Source organism: Tamandua tetradactyla, chromosome 14, assembly GCF_023851605.1.
Source record: "Tamandua tetradactyla isolate mTamTet1 chromosome 14, mTamTet1.pri, whole genome shotgun sequence".
Classification (NCBI taxonomy): Eukaryota; Metazoa; Chordata; class Mammalia; order Pilosa; family Myrmecophagidae; genus Tamandua; species Tamandua tetradactyla.
In genome coordinates, this window is record NC_135340.1 from 30,540,816 (window position 1) to 30,564,229 (window position 23,414).

The following is a 23,414-nucleotide window of genomic DNA, read 5'->3' on the forward strand; positions in this document are numbered from 1 at the left end:
AGAAACGTCAAATGTGCAGAGATCAAGGAGGTACAGGAAACTCTAGCCGCTAGATTTGGCAATTAGGAAGTGGCCACTAAGGCCACAACAAGGTCAATAGAGCGGTGGGGGGCTGTGTCCCCCCGGTTGCTGGAGATTGCAGTTTGAGTAGCGGACTGAAATTGCTGCCCCTGGGACGGCTTCTACGAGGCTCCCGGATTTAACGAGCGCGCTACAGCCACGCATGCGCACTCTTACTCCCTAGAAGGGCCAAGGACTCGGCATTTGTGCGCATGCGCATGCGCCCTTCGAGCCCGCAGACTCCCCCACCGGCCTCTGAGAGCTGGAGAGGGCGCTAGCCTCAGAGGACCGTAGCGTGACGCCGCTCTAGCTCGCGCCCGGGCTCGGTGGCGGGCGCCGCAGCTCGGCGTTCCGCACGCTTCCTCTTAGCGCAGGTGGGTTCGCCCGCGGGGGCAGGGGGCGTCTGGGAGCTGCGGGGTGGGTGGGTGCTGCAGCCTCCCGGGAGCGGAGTGGTCCCCATCGCCTAAGTGCCGCGGCTCGGGCTCCGATCCCGGCGAATCATACCGAAGGCGGAGCCGCCCGGCTGGAAATTCGGCTCGGGTGGGCGCCTCCTCCTGGATGAGCTATGCCTGTCCCAGGACCCCTTTACGGGCTGGGGGGTCTCCACCCAGGCCCGCGTGCAGCTTCCGGGGACCAGCTGGAGGCGGAGCTAGTGGGGGCGGGGCTCCCGTGATTGACACGCCCTCTCCCGAAGCTTCACGGCGACCACGGGACACCTCCAAGGTCCTGAACACCTGAGCCGGCACCATGGTGAGAATCCTGAGCCCAGCCCCTGACCTCCACATGCCTGTGGCCTTGCCTCGGTCCCCTTGTATGAACCCGGGGCTCCCCAGTGGAAGACTCAGCGGGTTTGCCCCTAAAAGGGCAGCCTGCACCCTTCCAACATGTCCTTCCATTAGCACGGGCGCCTGAAGGTGAAGACGTCGGAAGAGCAGGCCGAAGCCAAAAGGCTAGAGCGGGAGCAGAAGCTGAAGCTGTACCTGTCAGCCACCCAGGCTGTCTTCCAGAAGGTGGGGCCCTGAGACATACTGCCCTTCCCCCCCCCTCCCCCAGACGCTCGCTTAGCAAAGCCCCAAGCCCAACACCTGGTCTCCAGAGTCAGAATGCCTGGATCCACCATATAGTAGCTACGTGACTTTGGACAAGTTACTAAATCTCTTTGAACCTCAGTTTGCTCTTCTGTAAAATGGGGTTAATAAGTGTACTCACTGCATAAGGCTGTTAATGAAGATTAAATGGGAGAATATGCGTAAAGCACTTTGCATATTACGTGCTGTAGAGTGCGGGCTCACAGTATATACTATAGTTCCATTTATGTTACTTTGTCCTGGAGTGGGAGAATGACATGACCCTTGAACCTACTACCTTCCTTCTCAGCGCCAGGCTGGTGAGCTGGATGAGTCAGTGCTGGAACTGACAAGCCAGATTCTGGGAGCCAACCCTGACTTTGCCACCCTCTGGAACTGCCGCCGGGAGGTGCTGCAGCAGTTGGAGGTGCAGAAGTGCGTGCTGGTTCAGGGCCACAGCAAGTCCTCCCCACCCTGACGCTGGCCCTGGCCCTGCCCTGCCCTGTCTGGGTCCAGGGATGGAGGAGGAATAGGGAACCAGGGTGGGCATAGACACTCAGGAGTGAGCTGAATTTGTTGTATGGAAAGGCTCTGACCTCCCACCCCTCTCTGCACAACGCAGGTCCCCTGAGGAGTTTGCCACTCTGGTGAAGGCAGAGCTCGGCTTTCTGGAGAGCTGCCTGCGGGTGAACCCCAAGTCTTACGGCACGTGGCACCATCGCTGCTGGCTGTTGGGCCGCCTCCCTGAGCCCAACTGGGCCCGGGAGCTGGAGCTGTGTGCCCGTTTCCTCGAGGTGGATGAGCGGAACTGTACGTGCCTACAGATTCTGTCCCTACCCTGTCACCTGCCACCCCCATCCTTGTACTGGGACCTCAGTAAGGCCCAGAGTGGGGAGGATATCCAGAATGGGCCCACTGAGCTGATGGCAAAAGGAATGAAAGAGCTTAAATGCCTCCTCCATGGAGTGTGTAGCGGTGTATCTGGGGTTGCCAGCCAGGGAATTCCTCTTGCCCTACTTCTGAGGTGTGTTTCCCTCTCCCACCCCCACCCCCACAAGTTCATTGCTGGGACTACCGGCGATTTGTGGCTGCACAGGCAACTGTGCCCCCTGCGGAGGAGCTAGCCTTCACTGACAGCCTCATTACCCGAAACTTCTCCAACTACTCCTCCTGGCACTATCGCTCCTGCCTTCTGCCTCAGCTGCACCCCCATCCAGACTCGGGGTCACGGGGGCGCCTCCCAGAGGATGTGCTGCTGAAAGGTAAGCAGGGTTTAGGGGGTTCTGGAAAGTACCACAGCAGTCTGTAGGGCCCTTCCGGCTCTGACGTCTGGCCCTGTTCTCGAACCTCTCAGTCGGGTTTATTGTTGCCCACTTCGTGCTGGGCCTGGGGTTCATAAAACTGAGCCTAAAGTATCAGATGGGCAAGATAAAACTTGAATGTAGCCCCTGTGTCAGGCCAGCATAGAATCCCAAACTGAGGGCTGGGGGTACCTAAGGAGAGGGCATGTAGGGTGGGAGCGTTGGAGCCCCGGGGATCCTGCTGGGTCCTGACAGCTCCCATGCCCCCATGTTCCCTTGGCCCCCGCAGAACTGGAGCTGGTGCAGAATGCCTTCTTTACGGACCCGAATGATCAGAGTGCCTGGTTCTATCACCGCTGGCTTCTGGGCCGAGGTGAGTCATGGAGGAAGAGGCTGGGTGTGGGGGGGGCTTGGAAGGAGTGGAACAGGATTTAAGGAGACCTGAGGCTGTGTCTGCCCCCAGCTGACCCCCAGGATGCCCTACACTGCCTGCACGTGAGCCGGGACGAGGCCTGTTTGATCGTCTCCTTCTCGCGGCCCCTCCTGGTGAGTCCTGCTGCTTGTGCGGGGGAGCGTCAGGATGGTGGGCCTGGCGCTCTTGGGACAACTGGGTCACTCTTTGTCCCCAACCAGGTGGACTCCAGGATGGAGACCTTGCTGCTCATGGTTGATGAGTCACCCCTAGCTGTGGAGTGGAGGACCCCAGATGGAAGGAACCGGCCCAGCCATGTCTGGGTATCCAAGGATTGGTGGAAGCAGAAGTGGGAGCTGGGGTGGGGCTAGGGTGGGACAACCAGAAAAGTGATGAGGCAGGACATTTCCTTGACCCATTGCTCCCAGCTCTGTGACCTGCCCACTGCCTCCCTCAACGACCAGTTACCCCAACATACGTTTCGTGTCATTTGGAGGGCAGGTGATGCCCAGAAGGAATGTGTGCTTTTAAAAGGTGATGCAACTTGCAGCTTCCACCACTTAAGCAGCCCCTCATCCCGCTCTTCCTCTCATGAGGGTCCCCTCCTGCCACTTGTACTTTCCCTCAGGCCATCAGGAGGGCTGGTGCCGGGACTCGGCCACAGATGAGCAGCTATTCAGGTAAAGATGGAAACACAGACAAGGAGAGGGGCTCTAGACTCTGGGCTCTAAGCCACTGAGGCAGGAGGGTTGGGGCTGGGAGATGGTCTCAGACTGCATACTGAGGGCTCCCAGTATTCCGAGGCTGTGGACCTCACCTCTCCCCGCAACCCCACTTGCCCTCAGGTGCGAGCTGTCAGCCGAGAAGTCCACAGTGCTCCAGTCGGAGCTCCAGTCCTGTAAGGAGCTGCAGGAGTTGGAACCTGAGAACAAATGTGAGGCCCCAATCCCTGGGAGCCTGCTCCCCAGATCCCTCGAAGGAGGTCACCTTCCAGGGTGGCCCCTTGGGTGGAGCAGGAAGGGTCTAAAGAGGTTGGGGAGCAGAGGAGGAGCCAGGAGAGAGTGTGTTCTCCCTGTCCTCTCTCAGGGTGCCTGCTCACCATCATCCTGCTGATGCGGGCCCTGGACCCCCTCTTGTATGAGAAGGAGATGCTGCAGTACTTCCAGACCCTCAGGGCAAGTTGGGCCTGGAAGAACAGGAGAGGGGGACGGCCCCGTGCGCAGGGAGGAAGGCAGCTGACACGCGTACCCTGACTGCCCACTCCCCATTAGGCCGTGGACCCCATGCGGGCGGCATACCTGGACGACCTGCGCAGCAAGTTCCTGCTGGAGAACAGCGTGCTCAGGATGGAGTACGCTGAGGTGCGCGTGCTGCATCTGGCTCACAAGGTACCGACTGCTGCCCTCGGCCCCACGGGCCAGCCCTGATACCTCCTCTCTGGGCTCCAGCGGGGACACGCTCTGCCCGGCCTCACCACGCCCCTGGCTCTGCCTTCAGTCTCAGGTGCCTTCCTGGACATTTCTTCTCAACAGAGACTGAACTCACCACATCCTCCTTCAAGCCTCTTCCTCTTCCAGGCCTTGCTGTCCGAACCTTGCCTCATCATTCTTCCTCTCACCCACTTTCAGGGCCTGAGTCATCGGGGCCTCCTCTTGCTGTCCCTTCTACCTGGCCAGTCACGGGTTCATCCCTCCTTCAGCGTGACCGCTCACCCAGGCCTCCCACTCCCCAGGCCTTTTACTCTGGAGCAGACGCCGCAACACTTAAAGCCCACATAATTCCCAGAGAGTTCTGAGATGCTTTCCGGATTTCTTTTTTCCACTGTTTCTCGTCCTTCCCTATCAGCCTCCCTGACACACTTTCTTCCATTACTGCCACCTGCCTCTGCTTCCACCAAACTGATTCCCCTGACTCACCAGGTTTTGTTTATCCCTGTGCCCTCCACTGTCCTCTGTATCTGCCCCATTCCAAGCTGCTTCCACCCTGGCCTCCTGCACACCTGGCACTCACTGTCCCACATCCGTGACACCCAGCATGTGCCACTGTGGCTTATGCGAACTTCCCACCTGCTTCCGTCTTCTCCTCAGCTGGGGTCTGTAAGAACTGGGATCTCCAGGGGCCTGTGCCAGGCACAGGGAGTAAGTGCCAAATATGCGATGACTGAGGCCCTCCCCCAGGCCTTGTGGGGTATCTCATCCCCCTCTCCTCTCAGGACCTGACAGTGCTTTGCCATCTGGAACAGCTGCTCTTGGTCACACATCTCGACCTGTCTCACAACCATCTCCGAGCCCTGCCCCCTGCCCTGGCTGCCCTGCGCTGCCTGGAGGTAAAGCACTTGTCCATTTTCCCTTCCTACAAATAGCTGTCCAGGACCTCCCAGCACCTGCAGATAACTGGTTTCCTTGATCCCTCTTCATCAGCCCACCTGACTCCATATGCCCTACCATGCCTGTAACAGATCACCTTGGGCCCTGCAGTTGCTTGTACCAGTCCCAGGCTGCCTGCTGCCTGCCCTACCTCATGTACCCTGCCCTCCCTGCCCTGACAGGTGCTGCAGGCCAGTGATAATGCCCTAGAATCCCTGGATGGCATCACTAACCTGCCCCGGCTGCAGGAGCTCTTACTGTGCAACAACCGTATCCTTCCTTCTGGGTGTCTTTCGGACCGCAATGGAGGGTGTCCCATTGGGGAAGACAGCGAGTCGAAGGCATGCCACCCTGAGACAGGCGAGGGAGTGGGGGCTCTGGTGGCCTGAGAGGTGAGACCCTGGAGGCACCATTGACTTGCACTGAGTGGGTTTTTTGCACACACTCTGCCTGGCCTCACACCAGAGTTCACAAATGGGCAGCTTGCAGATATCCTTGGAACTACTATTAATATTTTAAAAATCATGAAGTTTCATATTATAAGAATTTTAGATTTCTGATTCCTCTGTTAAAAAATGGGAAGCTAAAGCAACCTTTGGCCTGCATTTCCACCAGGCAGCTTGGCCACAGCGGAATAGTGGGTGCCTCTTTAGAGTGCTTCCATTTTTCCCTTAGTCTCCACCCCTCCTTCTTGCACCACACCCAGCTGGCTTCATGTGCTCTCTACCTGGCTCCTGCTTGGAGCCCCTCCAGGGAAGCATGCCAGGTGCCCATCACACAGGTTTCCAGGAAGCAGGCTCCCAGCTCTCGAGGGAAAACAGGGATGGAAAAACAGGAGCTGACCTGGGGGACCCTGCCACGCTTTCCTTGACTCTCCTGCCCAAGGTCTCCATCAGCCAACAGCACTTCAGCCACTTGTCTCCTGCCCCAGGCTCGTCACCCTCGACCTGCAGGGCAACCCCCTGTGCCAAACAGTGGGCATCTCAGAGCACTTGGCCGAACTGCTGCCTTCAGTGGGCAGCATCCTCACCTAGGCTCTGCCCCCACCCTTGCCCTTTAACTTACTGAGACTGAATAAAGAATGGAGAGGCCCTCTTAGCCACCAGACTGCTGCTGCCGCCGCCACCGCCACATCAACACCACCACTACCACTGCCACTATTTCCACATATCCTGGGACAGGAAAGGGAAAGAGTCTGCTAACCTCTGCTCTCATTTATGCTCTCCATGTCTCTGTGCCCTATCATGGAAAACCAAAGCCTCAGTGTTTGGGGAAAAGTTCGGGTTGGTTAGGGCTGGATTTGAGTTCACCGTCCAGCTTGGACTGGGGCTGGGTTCAGGGTTCCAGGCTGGGATTTAGATTGGGCTTAGATTCCAGTTCACCTTTGAGTTTGGGGGTGGGGTTAGACAGCAGCCATCAGTCTCTCCAACTGAAAGGGATAACAAAAGGATCTCCCATAACCCCTGCCCCTTCCAGGTGCCCCGTTGGCCCTTGCTCTCAGACTTTGAGTTTCTTTCGCCACAGTTGAGAAGAAACAGGTGTTACATGTTTCCAGGAGGTGTGGGCCAGGGCTCCCTTGCCCCTTCCTGGTAGAACACCAGCGTCAGCCCCCTTGAATAGCATTCTGCAGTTGAAGAGCCCTTGAAAGTACTTGACCTCATCTGACCCTCACAGGCTCTCAGGGATGAGAACATGATTAAGCTCATTGTACTGATGAGAAAACTACTGTGAAGACTCACTCAAGGTTGCTGAACTATCAAGTGCTTGGGCCAAAGTCATCTTTACATCTTGTCTAGGAATTCGAGTCCCATGTTCTTGCTTTTGTATTCCTATGGAAGGGCTGGGCCAGAGGGCTGGCCTCAGCTCCCCTGGTAGTGAGCCAGGTTTCTGCTCCTGTGCCCCACTTGCCCCATCTCCTGGGATACACACACGTGAAGTCCTGACTTTGAAAGCCCAGGAAGTCCCACGGCCTCCTGGAGGAAGGACGGTGAAGAGCAGGGGTCAGGTCACGGAGCCACACCTGTCTGGGTGAGGGAAGAGAAAGCCTGAGTGAAACACAAGGATGAGAGAATGACAAAGGCATTTTCCTAGTTCTTTGGGAATGTCTAGACCCATGTAGCTCATGCACATTCTGCCCCTTCTATATCCATAGTGATGTACAAATACCTAGCCCCTCAAGGAAGTCCTTTGGCTGACCTGCCTCACATCTGCCCAGAACTTTTATTTCCACAGGTGTGTCCTCTGAGAGTACTGGGAGAATGGGCAGACCTCTTCCAGGTTCTGGAGCTTGGGTCTGGGCAGGAAAATGTAAGTGTGGTTATGGAGGGCTTCTTTCCAGGTGCTAGAGCCTCTCTTGTCCCCACTCCCTAAGACGCCACCCTGCCTTGATGCATCACCAAATCCAGCCTCTCCTTGGGTTGCTTCCTTGTCTCTTGCAACTCCTGTTTTCACTGACTCCTGTTCAGTGGCCCATCTAGGACACCAGTGGGGTGACAGGAAGAGGCCCTCGGCTCATGGGCCCAAGAACAGACCCCCAGCCTCCCTGAAGAACCCTCAGCAAAGCCTACTGAAAGATGCCTGCTTCCTCTCTGCCTCAGGGTTCTCTTGAAAGTTTCTCCCAATGCCAGGGGTGGAGTTGGGATGCTTACAAGGCAGGTGCCTGAAGCCTGTTGGACAGGATTTCCAGGAAGAATTCCAGAGTGAAGAAGAACTCCAGTGGGGCAGATACCTCTCAGTAAGGGAGGAGATACTCTGCAGCCTGGGGAGGGAGCCTCTTTCCACCCAAGCCTAAGGACAAAGGCCTAAGCCTCCCCATATCCCTACAAGAAAAGAGATTGTACCTGCCCTGACCTCCCTAATCCAAAATATGGAGGGACCCAGGCAGCCAGGGGTCGGCCCACCCATGCCAGGGGCTGTGGAGCAGCTGGAGGAAGAGGGTGGGGCAGACAGGCAGGAATCAGAGCATCTGGTAGAGCCGGCAGGTCAGGGGCCAGCTGGTGGAGCCAGTCTGAGGGCTCAGCTGCTGATGTCACCGCCTGCAGCTTGGGATCCTAGGACCTCCCTGGGTCAGATGAGTCCCAGGACCAGACCCATGGGTCAGTTTCACTGAGCTGAGCCTGGCCTGGCTGCAGGGGAGCTCAGCAGCTGGGGCCTGTGAAAGCAAAAGCAGGCAGGCTGAGATGGGAATACAGGGTCTGCTGGACAGGGGTGTAGGTGGAAGGGGGCTCCCTGCCCTGTTGTATTCAGGGTTTCCCCTCTGGCTCCCCACGTGTCCACTCTGCAAGCATCAGCCTGTGACAGGGTCCCTCAGGCAGGGACGTCCTACCCGTGCCTTAGGCTTTCACCCCAGCCTCCGTCAGAACAGACCCTCCCCTCCCTAACCCCGGCCTCACTCCTGCATCCTCTGGTTCCTCGAAAGGGAAAGGAGGTGGGCCAGGGCCCCATCTCCCCGCCCCTATCTCCAGGCCCAGCCCCAGGAAGCTTGGGGTGGGGGTGAGTTGGGAGGAAGATGGGATGGAGCAACCATACCGGGCTTCCCCTTCCCAGCAACACGGCCCCGCCCTCCCCCCCTCATAAACCACTCACGACCCGCCCTACACCTTCCACTCGCACGACGGCGTCCAGCACGTCGGTCCTGACCTGTCACACGCCGGCCGGCCCCTGTCGCCAACACCGCCAGGTGAGGGACTCCGACTGGCCCTGTGGTCAGGCCCCAGCAAAGTGGGGCTCTGGCAGCTGCCGCGGGGAGTGCGCGCGCCAGGATGGGCGCAGGTTCCCACACCTGCTGTGCCTGCCGCGCACCGCAGCCCCGCCGCCCCGCCGCCGGCTCTGACCCGATGTGGGGAACACTAAGGACTCCACGTCGCCCACATGTCTTGTGGGAAGCCTTGCGGGGAAGAGGCGGGGAAGTCTGCTGAGAAACGGGCGGTCCCAGAGGCCTCGTGGACCACCAGACGAAAGGGCTGGTTAGGACCCCCTAAAAGGAGTCAGCTGGGGCTGAGGGGGCAGGGCTGTGACCAATGCCCACGTAGGGAACTCTGAGCTTTTTCTATGATGGGCCCTTGAGTGGATTTCTGCACTAGGGTATCTGGTTTTCTGCCTTTGGTTTGTGGGTGTCTGTGAGGCTCTCCTCTGCAGTGTGAGAAGTTTCTCTCTCTGGGTGACTCCCCATAGAGTCTTTGGGGAGGGGGTCCTCTGAATTGGCGCTTGGGAAATCTCTGAGTCTAGATCATTTTCTCTTGATCAGGGATTGAATTAGCTGTCTGGATGGAGGGTCTCGGGTGGGCTGTCGCGGGGGTTGCTCTCTGACTGTGTGATGGCGCCTCCCCTGCCTCTTCCACACAGGCCCCGTGATGGACAGTCCTCGTTCCGACGTTGGCCGCTGGGGCGGGAGCCCTTGGCAGCCCCCTGCCACCCCTTCTCCAGAGCCAGAGCCGGGGCCGGAGGCAGACACGCGCTCCCGCCGTTCTTTCTGGGCTCGCTGCTGCAGCTGCTGCTCGTGCCGCAGCGGGGCAGATGATGACTGGGGGCCCGAGGCCCGCAGTGACCGAGGCCGAGGGACTGGCTCCGGGGGTCGAAGACCTGACTCCCGGGACTCGGACTCCCGCCGGCCTGGCTCCAGGAGCTCAGACTCCCGCCGGCCTGGCTCCCGGGCCAGCGGTGTGAATGCAGCGGGAGATGGCACTATCCGAGGTGAGGCTGGGCATATCCACCTTAGCTGAGAGCCAAAGAGCCTCAGTGGGGCTGAGACACACCCTAGCATTCCCAGGGAGCTAGACAGCGAAGGATGGGGCCTGGGCTCCAAGTGGGGGCTTCACTGACTGGAGCCCTGGCCTTGCAGAGGGCATGCTGGTGGTGACTGGCGTCGATTTGCTGAGTTCGCGTTCAGACCAGAATCGCCGAGAGCACCACACGGACGAATTCGAGTACAACGAGCTGATTGTGCGCCGTGGGCAGCCCTTCTGCCTAGTCCTCTTCCTGTCCCGGCCCTATTCGTCCTCCGATAGTGTCAACCTCGAGCTGATCATCGGTCAGTAGAGCCTGGAGGGGGCTTGGGGCCAGGGAAGGGTGAAGATCCCAGATCCTGTGGTGCCTCACCCTGCATTAAGGTCGGCGAGACATCATTTGTCTCCTCCCCTACCCCACTCCACACCTCCGCCAGATAAGACAGGTGCAGGTGGGAGTTTGTGTTCCTGGGTGTTTATCTCAGTTTGTGGAATGTAAGCTCTCCTGTCTCAAGCCTCCAGGGAGCATCTGTCTCAAAGAATTTCCTCTAAAGGTGCCTGCCTTGGCATCTTCTCCAGCACTGCTGCACCTGCGTCTCTCTTTCTAGATCTGCTCTTTCTCCAGGGTGTGGCTGGTTCTCTCTCGACTCTCTCTCTGTCTCTCTCTTTCTCTGTAGTTCTAGCCCCTGGCCCAGGGCAGGTACCTCCCTCACCGCATTGCTTGGTGGCCGTTGACTGCCCAGGCTGGTGATTATGCAGCTGCTGGAGGCAGGTGACTCCTCACACCCTTTGATTAGGGCCTAACCTTGCCCACCCCCGCCTCTCATGTCCCAGGTACCCCCACCACCTCCACCAGTATTGGCCCTGGGCTCTGGACACTGCAGCCTCAGGGAGCGGTCGGGGTTGGCCTTTGGGATCTGGACAGCCCTTTCATGCTGGGTGGCAGTATCTGGACCCAGCCAGAGTGGCTCTGCTCCTCCAGCCCCAGCACTGGGACAGTCAGGCAGGGAAGAGGGTGGCAGTGGCCCTGGTAACTTCCCCGTCCACCTCCAGGCTGTGTCAGGGGAACAGGTTTGGGATGTTGGATGAGGTCTCTGCCCCAGTGCATGGGCAAGTATCGGGTGGGGACAGAGCTGCTCTCAGAGAGAATGCAACAGGGCAGACTAAGGTGGTGGCTCAACTCAGGACACACACACATGCTGGGTGGGGCTGGGAGGGGTCCAGGCTCCGTGCCGTCTCCTCCTGGAAGCTTCACCAGCTAATCACCCACCTCTCCCCATTCTAGGCAACAACCCTGAGGTGGGCAAAGGCACTCGCGTGATCATCCCGGTGGGCAAGGGGGGCAGCGGCGGCTGGAAGGCCCAGGTAACCAAGGCTGATGAGCAGAATCTCCACCTGCGGGTGTACACCTCCCCCAACTCCATCATTGGCAAGTTCCAGTTCACAGTCCGCACGCACTCAGAGGCCGGCGAGTTCCAGTTGCCCTTTGACGCCCACAACGAAATCTACATCCTCTTCAACCCCTGGTGCTCAGGTGAGCCTGCTGGAGGGCAGGACAAGTGGAGGCAGCCTTTCCCAGGACCAAGCTGGGGGCCTGGCCACAGGAGAAACCAGCCTCACCCGGTCTGGCTGAGGGGACGTAGGTCCAGCTTAGGAAGCTGCCCAGCCCACACTCCCAGCGCCTGGCCTTTCCCGGTGTGGGGCCCTGGTCACCGCCGTGTCCTCCATGTGTTCCACTGTCTCTGTCCCTCCTGGGGGCATGCCTACTGGGCCAGGGGCTGCCCCTCTGTCCCTGTGTGGGTGTGGTCCTGCAGAACTGGCCCAGGGGGTGGGGGGCCTGGGGAGAGGGCCAGAAGGACTCGGACATGAGTGTTCTGGGGCTGCAGAGGACATCGTGTACGTGGAGCACGAGGACTGGCGGCAGGAGTATGTGCTCAATGAGTCTGGGAGAATATACTATGGGACCGAAGCACAGATCGGCGAGCGGACCTGGAACTACGGCCAGGTACGATGGCTGGGCCCCGGCACGTGAGAGAGCTAGAGGCCGGGGCGTGGGGTGGGGGTGGGGGTGCCGGCCTAGGGCTGTGCTTGGCCATGGCGGGCTGCAGCCCCTGTGCCCTCCCCCTGTTCAGTTTGACCACGGGGTGCTGGATGCCTGCCTGTACATCCTGGACCGGCGCGGGATGCCCTACGGAGGCCGCGGGGACCCGGTCAGCGTCTCCCGAGTGGTCTCTGCTATGGTGAGTCCTCTCTTGCCTCTGAGTTCTACTCTGCATCTGCCTGCGGCAACCCCTGCCGCCTGCTCCTGCCCTTTCTGGAGTCCTCCGGACCCCCCAGCCCTGTCCCTCACCCGCCTCCTACCCCACCTGCCCTGGCTCCTTTCCCAGCTCGTATGGAATGTACGGCCAAACCCCAAACTTGGCACACCCAGGAATCACATTCCTGTATCAGATCTGGGGGGGTGGGCAGGGCCTAGCGTGAGATCTAGATCCTGAGGCATTTGGGGGTGAGGGGTGGTGGCAGGGTCAAGGGCTGGGCTGAGGACCACATGACACATCCCAAGAGTCTCCCTCCGCCTCCCCCTCACCCCGTGTGTCCCGCCCTGGCCAGGTGAACTCCTTGGATGACAACGGGGTCCTGATTGGGAACTGGTCTGGTGATTACTCCCGGGGCACCAACCCGTCGGCGTGGGTTGGCAGCGTGGAAATCCTACTCAGCTACCTACGCACCGGCTATTCCGTCCCCTATGGCCAGTGCTGGGTCTTTGCTGGAGTGACCACCACAGGTAGTGGAGGGGCTGGGCGAGGCGCAGCTGCGGCCACAGTGCAGGGCACAGGCGGGGGCGGATGGCAGGCTGGCCTTCATTATCGTTAATTAGCGTTAACTACAGAGAGAGGCCTGGGGGAGAGGAGGGGGAGGGACAGGCCAGCACCGAGCCAGGCAGGCCGCCTGACTTCCCCTAACCCCCGGTGCTCCCTGACCTGCAAGGCTTCCTGACCCCAGCGACCCCCGACCCTGACATGCCAGGCTCGGCTCAGCTTTTTCCCTGCTATTCCTGACCCCATTGCCTCTGGCTCCTGCCCGGGTCCCCGGGTGCCCAGGCTCTGAACCCCAGCCCCGGTTCCTTTGCAGTTCTGCGCTGCCTGGGTCTGGCCACCCGCACAGTCACCAACTTCAACTCCGCACACGACACAGACACGTCCCTCACCATGGACATCTACTTTGATGAGAACATGAAGCCGCTCGAGCACCTGAACCATGACTCCGTCTGGTGAGGCCGGGGCGGGAGCTGGGCGGGGAGGGCTGGGCAGGGCCGGGGTGGGCCTTTGGCGGCGTGCTCAGACCCACCCTCCCTCGGTGTCCACCCCAGGAATTTTCATGTGTGGAATGACTGTTGGATGAAGAGGCCAGATTTACCGAAGGGCTTCAATGGGTGGCAGGTTGTGGATGCCACGCCCCAGGAGACCAGCAGTGGTGAGCCGGCCTCTTCCCAGCCCCTGGCCCCCAGCCTGGGCCCCTCCCCAGACCCCCTGCCTGAATAACAGGCTCTGGACTGCCAGCGTGGCTCTGGGCCTTAGCACCAAATTCTTCACACCCCATCTGGTTCCTAAAGCTGGCTTATCAACGGAATCACTGCACACCCGTTAGTTTATTTTCTCTATGTAACTATTTGCCTAAGTTTTATTGTATTTATAGTAGTTTTAAGATATTCAGATCAAAAAGCTCAAGAATGCTCAGTGAATGGTGTCCTCCCAACCACAAATCCACTCTTCCACTTTCTTTTTCACTTCTGTTATCTGGAGACAAGTAGCTGAAGGACCATTTATTTATATGTATTCTTTAAAGTTAAAGCAAATCCTTGTTAGAAGAAATAGATGCTTGGAAGAAGGGAGAAAGTGCACATTGAATAGCCTAAGTTATAAAATGTCCTGTTCTTTCTCGCTCAGGTGCTTTTTTTTCTGATTTTTTCAAAGTCAATTTCTAGGCCCCACCCCAATCCTGGCACATCACAGTTTCTAGGGACAGATTCTAAGAATCTACATTTTTTAATGTTTCCGCTGGTGATTCTGGAGATCAGCCAGGTTTGAGACCCACTCTAAGCCCCTCCCGGGACACATGGGAAACCAAGTCCACAGAGATAAATGGACTTTCTGTGGTGCCCAGAGCAGTAGGTCAGCAACAGAGAAAATCTGGCTCCTGACTCCCTCCCTCCCTTTTCCCCACTCTCTCCCGCTTTCACCATGTTCCTCTCTGGTCTGTCCCAGCACTCACCATGAGTCATATGTGCAGCATAGAAAAATCACAGGCTCAGATGGGTTTGAAGAAGAAAATAGCCCCTTTCACTCAACCCTAAGATGTGATCATTGTTGACATAACCTCCCGGTCTCCGTTCTGTGTTCACACAGGCATGTTTCTGCCTGCAGAACTGAATTCTCATGTACATCCTGTTCTCAAACAGTTCCCCAGCCCCCTCCCACCTCAGTACTCCAACTGCAAGCAGCCGGGCCTGCCCTCCTGCTACCTTCCTTCCCGGCTCTTCCTTCCCCACCAGGGTCACTTCGCCCTCACCGAGCCAACGTTCCTGCTCTGGTCTGCAGCCAGACCCCTCCTCATGATCATTTATGGGTGCAGTCACCCCTAAGTTGTGTAATTCTGTGGTGCTGAAACACCCTGGCCCAGGACCCTGGAGGGCAGGGGACTCCAGGGTCAGCCAGACCCAGGCTATGCCCTCCTTTTAGAGAGGGGGAAACTGAGGCTCAGTGAGGCAAAGCCCTGGAGGGCAGGGGACTCCAGGGAAAGACCCATTTGGTGGTGTTGTGTGTAATCTGGGGATAATATATATCTACCGGATGGTCAGGAGAATCACATGAGAAGTATCTCAGAGGGCCTTAGCAGCGTGCCTGGAGTATGCCAGCTACTCAGTAAACATCAGCTCCTTCCATTCTCTCTATATCCAGCTGTGCAGTGCTGAGATCCTGGCATCTACTTGGCCTTCCTGAGCCTGTTTCCCCCCCTCCCTCAAAGGAGGGTATAGCATTATGTGATGCCTAAGATTCTTTCCTATGGAAAGTTCTCACTTCCTGCTCTGTCCTCCTGTTGCCAGCCCATCTCCTCTAGGGAGGCCTCCAGAGCAGGGGAAGGACAGGACCTATTTCCCACCAGCTCCTCTCCCACCTACCTGTAGAGAGGACACGCAGTTGCTGCAGAGCAGAGGGATTGTAGGAGATCTCTCTGGAGTAGTGGTGGAGGTGTCATCGCCTGCCCGTGGGCCCTGGGTTGGTCCAGATAAGGAGTGGGGTCCTATCTTCTGGGATTCACAGACCCACAGGCAGTGGACATCCAGCCTCACTCAGCCTGTCAAGGCAGAACGTGCTGGTGACATGTCAAGGCAGGCTTGTTCACACACTTGTCGCCACCCCTACCCCGGGCTGAGGACGGCTGACTGAGAGCCAAATGGAGCTGCTCTCTTCTTTGTTTTCCCCATCTGGGTTGGACTGGCTGGCAGCGTTTGGCTGAGAGCTGGTGGCCTTGTTTCGCAGGCCACTGGGCAGTGGGCGCTGGGCCTGTCTGGGCGGGAGGTGGGGGACCGGGCCCCAAGTGGGCCTCTCCCCAGAACCTGAGGGTCCCATGTGCCTCTGTGGCTCTCAGCTCTGCCTGCCCCCACTGCCCAGGCATCTTCTGCTGTGGCCCCTGCTCCGTGGAGTCCATCAAGAATGGCCTGGTCTATATGAAGTACGACACGCCCTTCATTTTTGCTGAGGTGAGGGTGGGGCTCCCCTCTGGCCCTGCCTTCCCCACTGCCTGCTTAGCTCTGTGACTATGGGCCAGTCACTCATTCTATGAGTCTTAGTTTCCCCAGCGTGAAAAGGGGATAATAATGGCTGCCTCGCTCCTTGTACTCAGGATCAAAAGAGATAATGGGTATGAGACTGCTTTATACATCGTAAACCCAGCGAGCGAGCATGAAAGATTACAGTTATTAAAGCCCAAATCTGCTGCAGGGAGCCTCCCAGACCAGCTTCTTGCCCGCTCTCTGGCCTTGCCTGGCTCATCTTGGAAGGTCTCCCAGTCGGCCTTTGCTGGGAGGCCCCCCACCCCGTGGCCCCTGGGATTGTGGGGGGGCCCAGCCCCAGCCCCTCTGGCTTGCCTACCCCTGGCTCACACCCACCCCGCCGATCCCCCACCAGGTGAACAGCGACAAGGTATACTGGCAGCGGCAGGACGACGGCAGCTTCAAGATCGTGTATGTAGAGGAGAAGGCCATAGGCTCGCTCATCATCACGAAGGCCATCGGCTCCAACAGACGTGAGGACATCACCCACGTGTACAAGCACCCTGAAGGTACCCGCCCCTGCCGACCGCACGCTGCCCCCGTGCACTGCCCACGCCTGGCAGCAGCCATCACCTCACCCTCAACCCTCACCCCCCAGGCTCAGAGGCAGAGAGGAAGGCGGTGGAGACAGCCGCTGCCCATGGCAGCAAACCCAACGTGTACGCCACCCGGGACGCGGCTGAGGACGTGACCGTGCAGGTGGAGGCCCAGGACGCGGTGACAGGGCAGGACCTGATGGTCTCCGTGGTGCTGTCCAACCGCAGCAGCAGCAGCCGCACCGTGAAGCTGCACCTCTACCTCTCGGTGACCTTCTACACCGGCGTCACCGGGCCGGTCTTCAAGGAGAGCAAGAAGGAGGTGGCACTGGCTGCAGGCGCCTGTGAGTGCTCCAGCCCCGGGCCTGCCCCCTGGGTGGCCGGGAGCCCCGGGGCTGTGCCCAGGGAGAGCCCCCAGGAGCAGGGGCAGGGAAGCATCCTCGGTGACACCACATCTCTCCTCAGCGGAGCGCGTGACCATGCCCGTGACCTACAAGGAATACCAGCCCCACCTCGTGGACCAGGGGGCCATGCTGCTCAACGTCTCAGGCCACGTCAAGGAGAACGGGCAGGTGCTGGCCAAGCAGCATACCTTCCGTCTGCGCACTCCAGACCTCTCCCTCACTGTGAGCGCTGCTCGCTGGGGTGGTGAGGGTGGTCGGGGCCACGGGAAACCAAAGGAGAGAGGGAGCCGAACCAGGAGAGGCAAGGAAAGTCACCAACTGGTTCCAGGCTCCTGGGCCTGTTTCCTCATCTATAAAGTGGGGTCTTTATCCTTGATCCCATGGTGGCCTTGCTTGGGGACTGGGTTGGAGTTTTCTCCCTGGCTCTGGGGAGCAGATCAAACCTTCTCTCAGTAGCAGAAACCTCAGGGGAAGGTTTTGAGTCCTAAGAGTTTTCCCCGCCTGGTGCGGTCAGGGCCCCACGTATTAGGCCAGGGTCTCTGACATGGGGGGCGGGTCTCTTCTTCTCTCCCAGTTATTGGGAGCGGCAGTCGTTGGCCAAGAGTGTGAAGTACAGATCGTGTTCAAGAACCCCCTGCCTGTCACCCTCACCAATGTCGTCTTCCGGCTCGAGGGCTCCGGCTTGCAGAGACCCAAGATCCTCAATGTTGGGTGAGTCTGGCCTCTCGCCCATCTCCGCTGCCTGTCCAAGCTGCTCCTGGCCCCAGCTTGTCTTCCTTTCTGGCTCAGAACAGGTTTGTTCTGTGTGGACCCAACAAGGGAGCTTGGGATCAGCCCTCAATGCCTCCTTCCTGACTGAGTCCATTCTGACCAGAGTTCAAGGAGAACTGCTGTGTCTAGTGCCGGGCTCGCCGTCCCCGCCCTGCCGCACCATCCCGTTAGGGAGCTCAGACTTTTACGTAGGATCTCGTCACTAACACTCACCCAGCACTCAAGAGTTGACAAGGCGCTTCCAGGAACATTATCTCATTTGGAGATCACAAATGCCCCTTAAAGCATCAAGCATCGCCAACTTCATAGCAAAGCCAGGGAACCAAAAAGGCTTGGGTTTGAGTCCCAGCTCCATCATTCACGGCTGGGTTCCCGTGGGCAAGTGACTTTTCTTCTGTAAGGCTGAGTTTCTCTCCTGTGAAGTGGGGGTGAGCAGAACGCCTGCCTCCTGGAGCTGTGCTGAGCACTTGTGAGGTGGAAGCCTTTAGTAGTGCTTGGCACAGGTGAGCGGGACCTCGGTAGTTGTTATGTGCATCACCACCCCCACTCTAAGATGGGGGTGCTGTGCCCAGGGTCTCCCAGAGTCTCACAGCGTGAGGGGCAGGCTCTGATCTCCTCATTGTGGATGTCCCATGCACAGACTCCTGAGTTCTTTGTTTGCTTTGTGCCATATCATTGCGCTGTCGGTTGTGTAGAGGACAGGTTGTGTACTCTCCTGGGTAGAGAAGAGCATGGTGTGAAGGAGTTGGATCCCAGGGAAGGGGAAACTAAGTGAAGAGATGCTTCTGTCTGTGCAATATAAGACAGGTCCTCAGGGCCCAGGGACAAGCCTCTGTGCCTCGGGCCACCACCCAGCCTGCCTGTGCCTGAAGCTCAGCCCAGGAGGCGCTGTGCCCAATGGCCTGTGATTATCCTCTCTGACAGACTCACATAAACCACCATGACCCTCTGCAAGAAAAAGCACAGAGAGAAAGTAGAGAAGGCCAGAGGCTGACCATTTAGATCAGCTTTCTGAGGCCAGGAGTAGGTGTTTTCCTCTTTGGACAGAAAGTCCTGGAGGGAAAGCTCTAGCCTGAGTGGAGGGTATGGGTGGGGAGAAACAGAGGATCCCTGCCCACCCTCCCCATTTCCTCTGTCCACCCCACACACATACACACACCTGCACATATGCACACGCCAACAGTCTCCAGCTGGTGGTAGCTGCTTCCTTCCCCATCAGGCCAAAGCTGAGAAAGTGGCTATCGTGGTCCTTTGGCATTATCTATCACAAAGGAGCCATTTTTCTCTTGCCACTCTGCAAGGGTCTCTAGCAGCTTAGAGTGGAGCTCGAGACTCCCAGATAACCCACCCTGCTAGATGATGGAAGGAGGATTCCCCCATTCTAGGACCCCCTTGTTCTAGGAGCCCCGGATTCTCGCCCTCACTTGGGGGTAAGGAAAGGACACTGAGCTGTGCTTTGGGAGTCCCAGCCCCTCTCTCCAGCCATGGGGTTGCATGAGTCTTTTTCCATTTGAGATTCCCAAAGCAGCTAGCTCCTCCTTGGACTTTCTATGGCTCCTCAGTTGGTCCTCCAGGATGGTTTACTCTTGTTTGGAATATTCGGTTCCAAGATGGGTGTTTCTTTGCCTCTCGTTTGTACATCAAAGGCTGTGGAATGGAATCCCATTATACCACAAGAGGTGCCACCCAAGCAGGTACCTGGCCACTTAATAAACCTTCCAGAACTTCCTCCTCCCAACAGCTGTTGTCACCACCAAGGCAGCCACTATGGGAGGCCGGAAGTCTCTTCCAGACCCTGCCTGGGAATCTCCTCCGGGGCCTGAATCATACTCTGTAGAATGTCCTTACAGTGGCCAACCTCCCTTCTTGAGGGGTGGCTTTGCCTTTAGGGAAACAGCCTGTGGTCATTTATAACTGAGACCAATTGAGGTTAAGTGAGGACATCAGGCAATGATGACCTTTTCAATGAAAACTGAAGCGACTGTAAAGAAGGAACGGGCTGACTGACTGTGCAGGTGACTGTGTATGTGTTCTAGTTTGCAAGCTGCAGGAATGCAATATACCAGAAACGGAATGGCTTTTAAAAGGGGGGAATTTAGTAAGTTGCTAGTTTACCGTTCTAAGGCTGAGAAAATGATTGAATTAAAGCAAGTCTGTAGAAATGTCCAATCTAAGGCTTCCAGGGAAAGATACCTTGGTTTAAGAAGGCTGATGAAGTTCAGGGTTTCTCTCTCAAGTGAGAAGGCACGTGGCCAACACAGTCACGGTTTCTCTCTCAAGTGGGAGGGCACATGGCGAACATGGCATTACCTGCTAGCTTTCTCTCCTGGCTTCCGGTTTCATGAAGCTCCCCAGGAGGTGTTTTCCTTCCTCATCTCCAAAGGTCGCTGGCTAGTGGACTCTGCTTCATGGTGCTGCAGCATTCTCTGCTCTCTCCGAATCTCTCTTTCTCCAAAATGTTTCCTGTTTTATAGGATTCCAGTAAACTAATCAAGACCCACCCAAATGGGTGGAGACACGCCTCCACCTAATCCATTTTAACAACCACTCTTGATTAAATCACATCTCCAGGGAGATGATCTAAATACAGCTTCAAACATACAATACTGAATAGGGATTAGAAGAAACGGCTGCTTTTACAAAATGGGATTAGGATAAAAACATGGCTTTTCTAGGGTACATACATCATTTCAAACCAGCGCAGTGTGTGTGTGGTTTTCACAGGGGGTCTGAAAGAAAAATCCAAGAGGAATTTATTTTTTAAAGTTTCAAACACTGGCAGCACAGTTCAAACAAATTCATGACTGAGGAACAGCACTCATTTGAATGTCTAAATTCTGGTGTCATTTGTCAGAGAATTGGTTTCATGACTTCAGTTTCAGGCAGACTTGGGCCATCACAGCTGAATTGTACTCGGCTCACTGTCACAAACGGTGTGGCAAAGGTCTCCCCTGGTACTAAGACAGTGGCAGGGAAAGATCTTGCCATTCCTGTTTGGAACCTGGAAAGCAATTCTCTTGGCAGTAATATTATATATAAAGGTTAGGTTCTAAAATATGACGGTTCAATTATAATATGGGTTAAATACTTAAGTAACTTAACGTCAATGCTTAACTAACTTGACTTAACTGGTTAGACCCAAACCACCATTAATTTATCTTAAATAGGTTAAATGACTTTTGAAGGCTGGTTTGGGCCTAAACAACATTTAACATTATATCTATGGAAAAGTGCACACAAATTAAAAACTCAAATTTATGAGTTTATAACTTAACAGAGTATCTGTTAAGTTATAATCTTTATGTATAAACTTCCTATCATAACATAGCATTTTATTTTAGTGCAAAGGCTCTCATCTACCCCTGCTTCCCTCCTTCATGGTGCTCAAGGGTCTGATCCCACCCTTCATTTTACATTTTTGGGGACGAGAAAGTGAGGCTCAAAGAGGTTAGGTAACTTGTCCTCAACCACACAGCAAACAGGTAGTAGAAGGAGCCTGGAGCGGTCCAGGGAAGCAGTTCAAAAACAGACTCTGAGCCAGATGCCACGTTCCAAGAAGAGCCTGTCTCCGAAATTAGGGGTGTTGGCCTGTTCCCTTGGAGAACTGCAGGGTCTGCCCAGGGTCTGATGGCTCCAGACAGGGTTCCCAAGGCAGGCTTGGGTTGAGTTGGGGGCTGGAGGTAAGGATTTGGGCAGAGACAAGAAAGGACAGATGATAACAGGAGATGGGGGCATGAGCAGGTGAGAGAGAAATGCAATCCTGTTCGGGGTTTTTAAGTGCAATGTGCAGGTTGCTGGAGGAGCTCAGAGAAGGATGAGATCTGTTTTCTTGAGGTCAGGCAGTACTCACAGGTCTTACTGAGGGGATGGACGAGTAGGCCCTGGATGCTTTTACCAGGCAGCCCAGGGTAAGGAGGGAATGCTGGGAGCATAATCCGCACAAGGCAAGATTGCAGAGCATGAGAATGGAGGCGAGCTGGAGGAGGGGAAGAGAGTTTATGGGGCTGGTCGGTGAGAGCAGTGGGAGGGGATGATGAGTGCAGGCAGGGGCTGAGTCACTCGTGAGCCAGTATCAGGTTGGGGAGCTGGGATCTCATTCCTTTAGCACCAAGGACTCCAAGCTCTTGTAGCATTTAGTTCTCTTGTTGAGTGGTTAGGAGAACAGATTGGAAAATGAGATGGCAGGCAAGGAGGACAGTTAGAAGGGTAGTGGAATCGTGATTCCCAGATGAATGGTCTGGGAAGAGATTTTCAGAGATCCACAAGAAGGGGGATAATAAAGACCCTGTGTGTGTGTGTGTGTGTGTGTGTGTGTGTGTGTGTGTGTGTGTGTGTGTCTGCAGGCAAGTGTATGTCAATTTAAAATTGCTAACTGTCCATTCTTGGGAAGGATTTTTTTTTCTTTTTCTGAGATAGCATCCTTCCAATATTTGGGTGTACTTAAACGCTCTCTTCCATCACAATATGCTTGTAATAGAAGATAATTGAATGTCTTAAGCTTTCTTTGTTAGCAAAATGGAAAGTATTTGGCAATACTATGTTACCCAGGCAGATGTAGGAGGAGTTCCGGATGCCAAGGAGACTCCCAGCTCAGGCGGCTGATCTGGATATTTAGAGGCAGCCCTGGGTTCAGACTTTGCCTGGGCGTGGAGGTTCCAACTGAGCCTCAAAATGCCTGAATGGCTCCACCTCCTGCTCCCTCCCTCCTGGGTACCTCCCAGGTCGGATCCTGTGCCCTCCCCCAAGTCACTCCATGCCCAAGCTCCTGTCTCTGCTTACAGGGACATCGGCGGCCACGAGACGGTGACGCTGCGCCAGACGTTCCTGCCTGTGCGGCCCGGCCCCCGCCAGCTCATCGCCAGCTTGGACAGCCCCCAGCTTTCCCAGGTGCACGGCGTCATCCAGGTGGATGTGGCCCCAGCTGCCGGGGGTGTCTTCTCAGACCCTGGAGGTGACAGTCGCTCAGGGGAGACCATCCCTATGACATCTCGAGGTGGGGCTTAGCTCTGGGCCTGGAGCAATGGGACTGCAGTCAGATGAATGAGGACACTGCCCTGAGGCAGGGCCCACCGCAGCGTGGCTCCCCTGGGGCTCCAGGTAGGGGGAGGCCAGACCAGCCGGGAAGGGAACCAACCTTCACTTGCACTTGGTGACACAGATGCTAATAAACTGGTTTTTTTTTTAATGAAGTTGTTCTTCTGTCCATCTGTCAGGCCATGCCAAGGAGTGTGGGCTCATAGTCTGTCCTGGGGATGGACGTGGCATTTTTGACACCCCTGGTTCTGAGACACATGGCTGGCAGGTCCTGAAATAGGCCAGTCTCCAGCACGCCTGGGTCTGGTGCTGCCCAAAGCACCCCTGCACCCGTCCCCCTTCTGTGGCACCCACCGTGGAAGGGAACTACCCAAATTCCCTTTGTAGGCTTGTGCCCATGGCAGAAATAAGCTGGAGTAGCCAAGCCATCTTCCAGTGTTTATTTGCAAATATCCTTGCCTAAGAATTTTTACAAAAGTAATACTATATGTTCAATGGTGAAAATGAAAATACAGAAAATTGTAAAGAAGAAAAGAAAAATAACCCTTAACCAGTGCCATTAGAGAAAATACTTGTTAGCCTTGTGTTTCACACGCTGCTGTCTTCCCCACCCCACCCCACCCTGCCCTTAACCTGTGGTGAGCATTTTCCTACAGCATTAAATATGTCTTTGAAAGCATCATTTTTACTTTTATTTTTTGGCATGGGCGGCTCCGGGAATCGAACCCTGGTCTCCAGCATGGCAGGCAAGAATTCCGCCACCGCACCACCATTGCCTGCCCTAAAAGCATCATTTTTAAATGACTGGCTAGTGTCTAGACTTCCTGGCCACTGCTCTCCTGGTCCTCCTGAATCTCATTGTCCGTGGCTGTCACCTCCTTTCCTGTTCAAACTTGGGGTGTTGGA

General features: G+C 56.5%; 2 protein-coding genes across 4 annotated transcripts; both read left to right on the forward strand.

The window, feature by feature from the left end:
- Positions 1-286: 286 nt before the first annotated feature.
- On the forward strand, positions 287-6,304 carry RABGGTA (Rab geranylgeranyltransferase subunit alpha). 3 transcript variants are annotated; one of them, XM_077127093.1, is made up of 17 exons: positions 287-434; positions 672-810; positions 960-1,070; positions 1,438-1,562; positions 1,750-1,937; positions 2,186-2,389; positions 2,718-2,801; positions 2,892-2,974; positions 3,062-3,163; positions 3,269-3,374; positions 3,469-3,520; positions 3,686-3,774; positions 3,927-4,015; positions 4,112-4,228; positions 5,053-5,166; positions 5,389-5,476; positions 6,092-6,304. In XM_077127093.1, exons 2-17 carry the CDS (start codon positions 808-810, stop codon positions 6,238-6,240), a joined length of 1,704 nt encoding a protein of 567 aa, XP_076983208.1. In that variant the 5' UTR covers positions 287-434; positions 672-807; the 3' UTR covers positions 6,241-6,304. The 3 variants fall into 3 exon arrangements, with proteins under 3 accessions (XP_076983208.1, XP_076983209.1, XP_076983207.1); XM_077127094.1 differs by having other exon boundaries at positions 755-810; XM_077127092.1 differs by lacking the exon at positions 287-434 and having other exon boundaries at positions 467-810.
- Positions 6,305-8,783: 2,479 nt separating this feature from the next.
- Positions 8,784-22,659, forward strand: TGM1 (transglutaminase 1). Its single transcript, XM_077127095.1, has 15 exons — positions 8,784-8,885; positions 9,551-9,898; positions 10,047-10,235; positions 11,216-11,464; positions 11,817-11,935; positions 12,063-12,170; positions 12,541-12,715; positions 13,063-13,201; positions 13,301-13,404; positions 15,603-15,691; positions 16,119-16,272; positions 16,362-16,643; positions 16,765-16,925; positions 17,278-17,414; positions 22,256-22,659. Exons 2-15 carry the CDS (start codon positions 9,559-9,561, stop codon positions 22,476-22,478), a joined length of 2,469 nt encoding a protein of 822 aa, XP_076983210.1. The 5' UTR covers positions 8,784-8,885; positions 9,551-9,558; the 3' UTR covers positions 22,479-22,659.
- Positions 22,660-23,414: the final 755 nt, after the last annotated feature.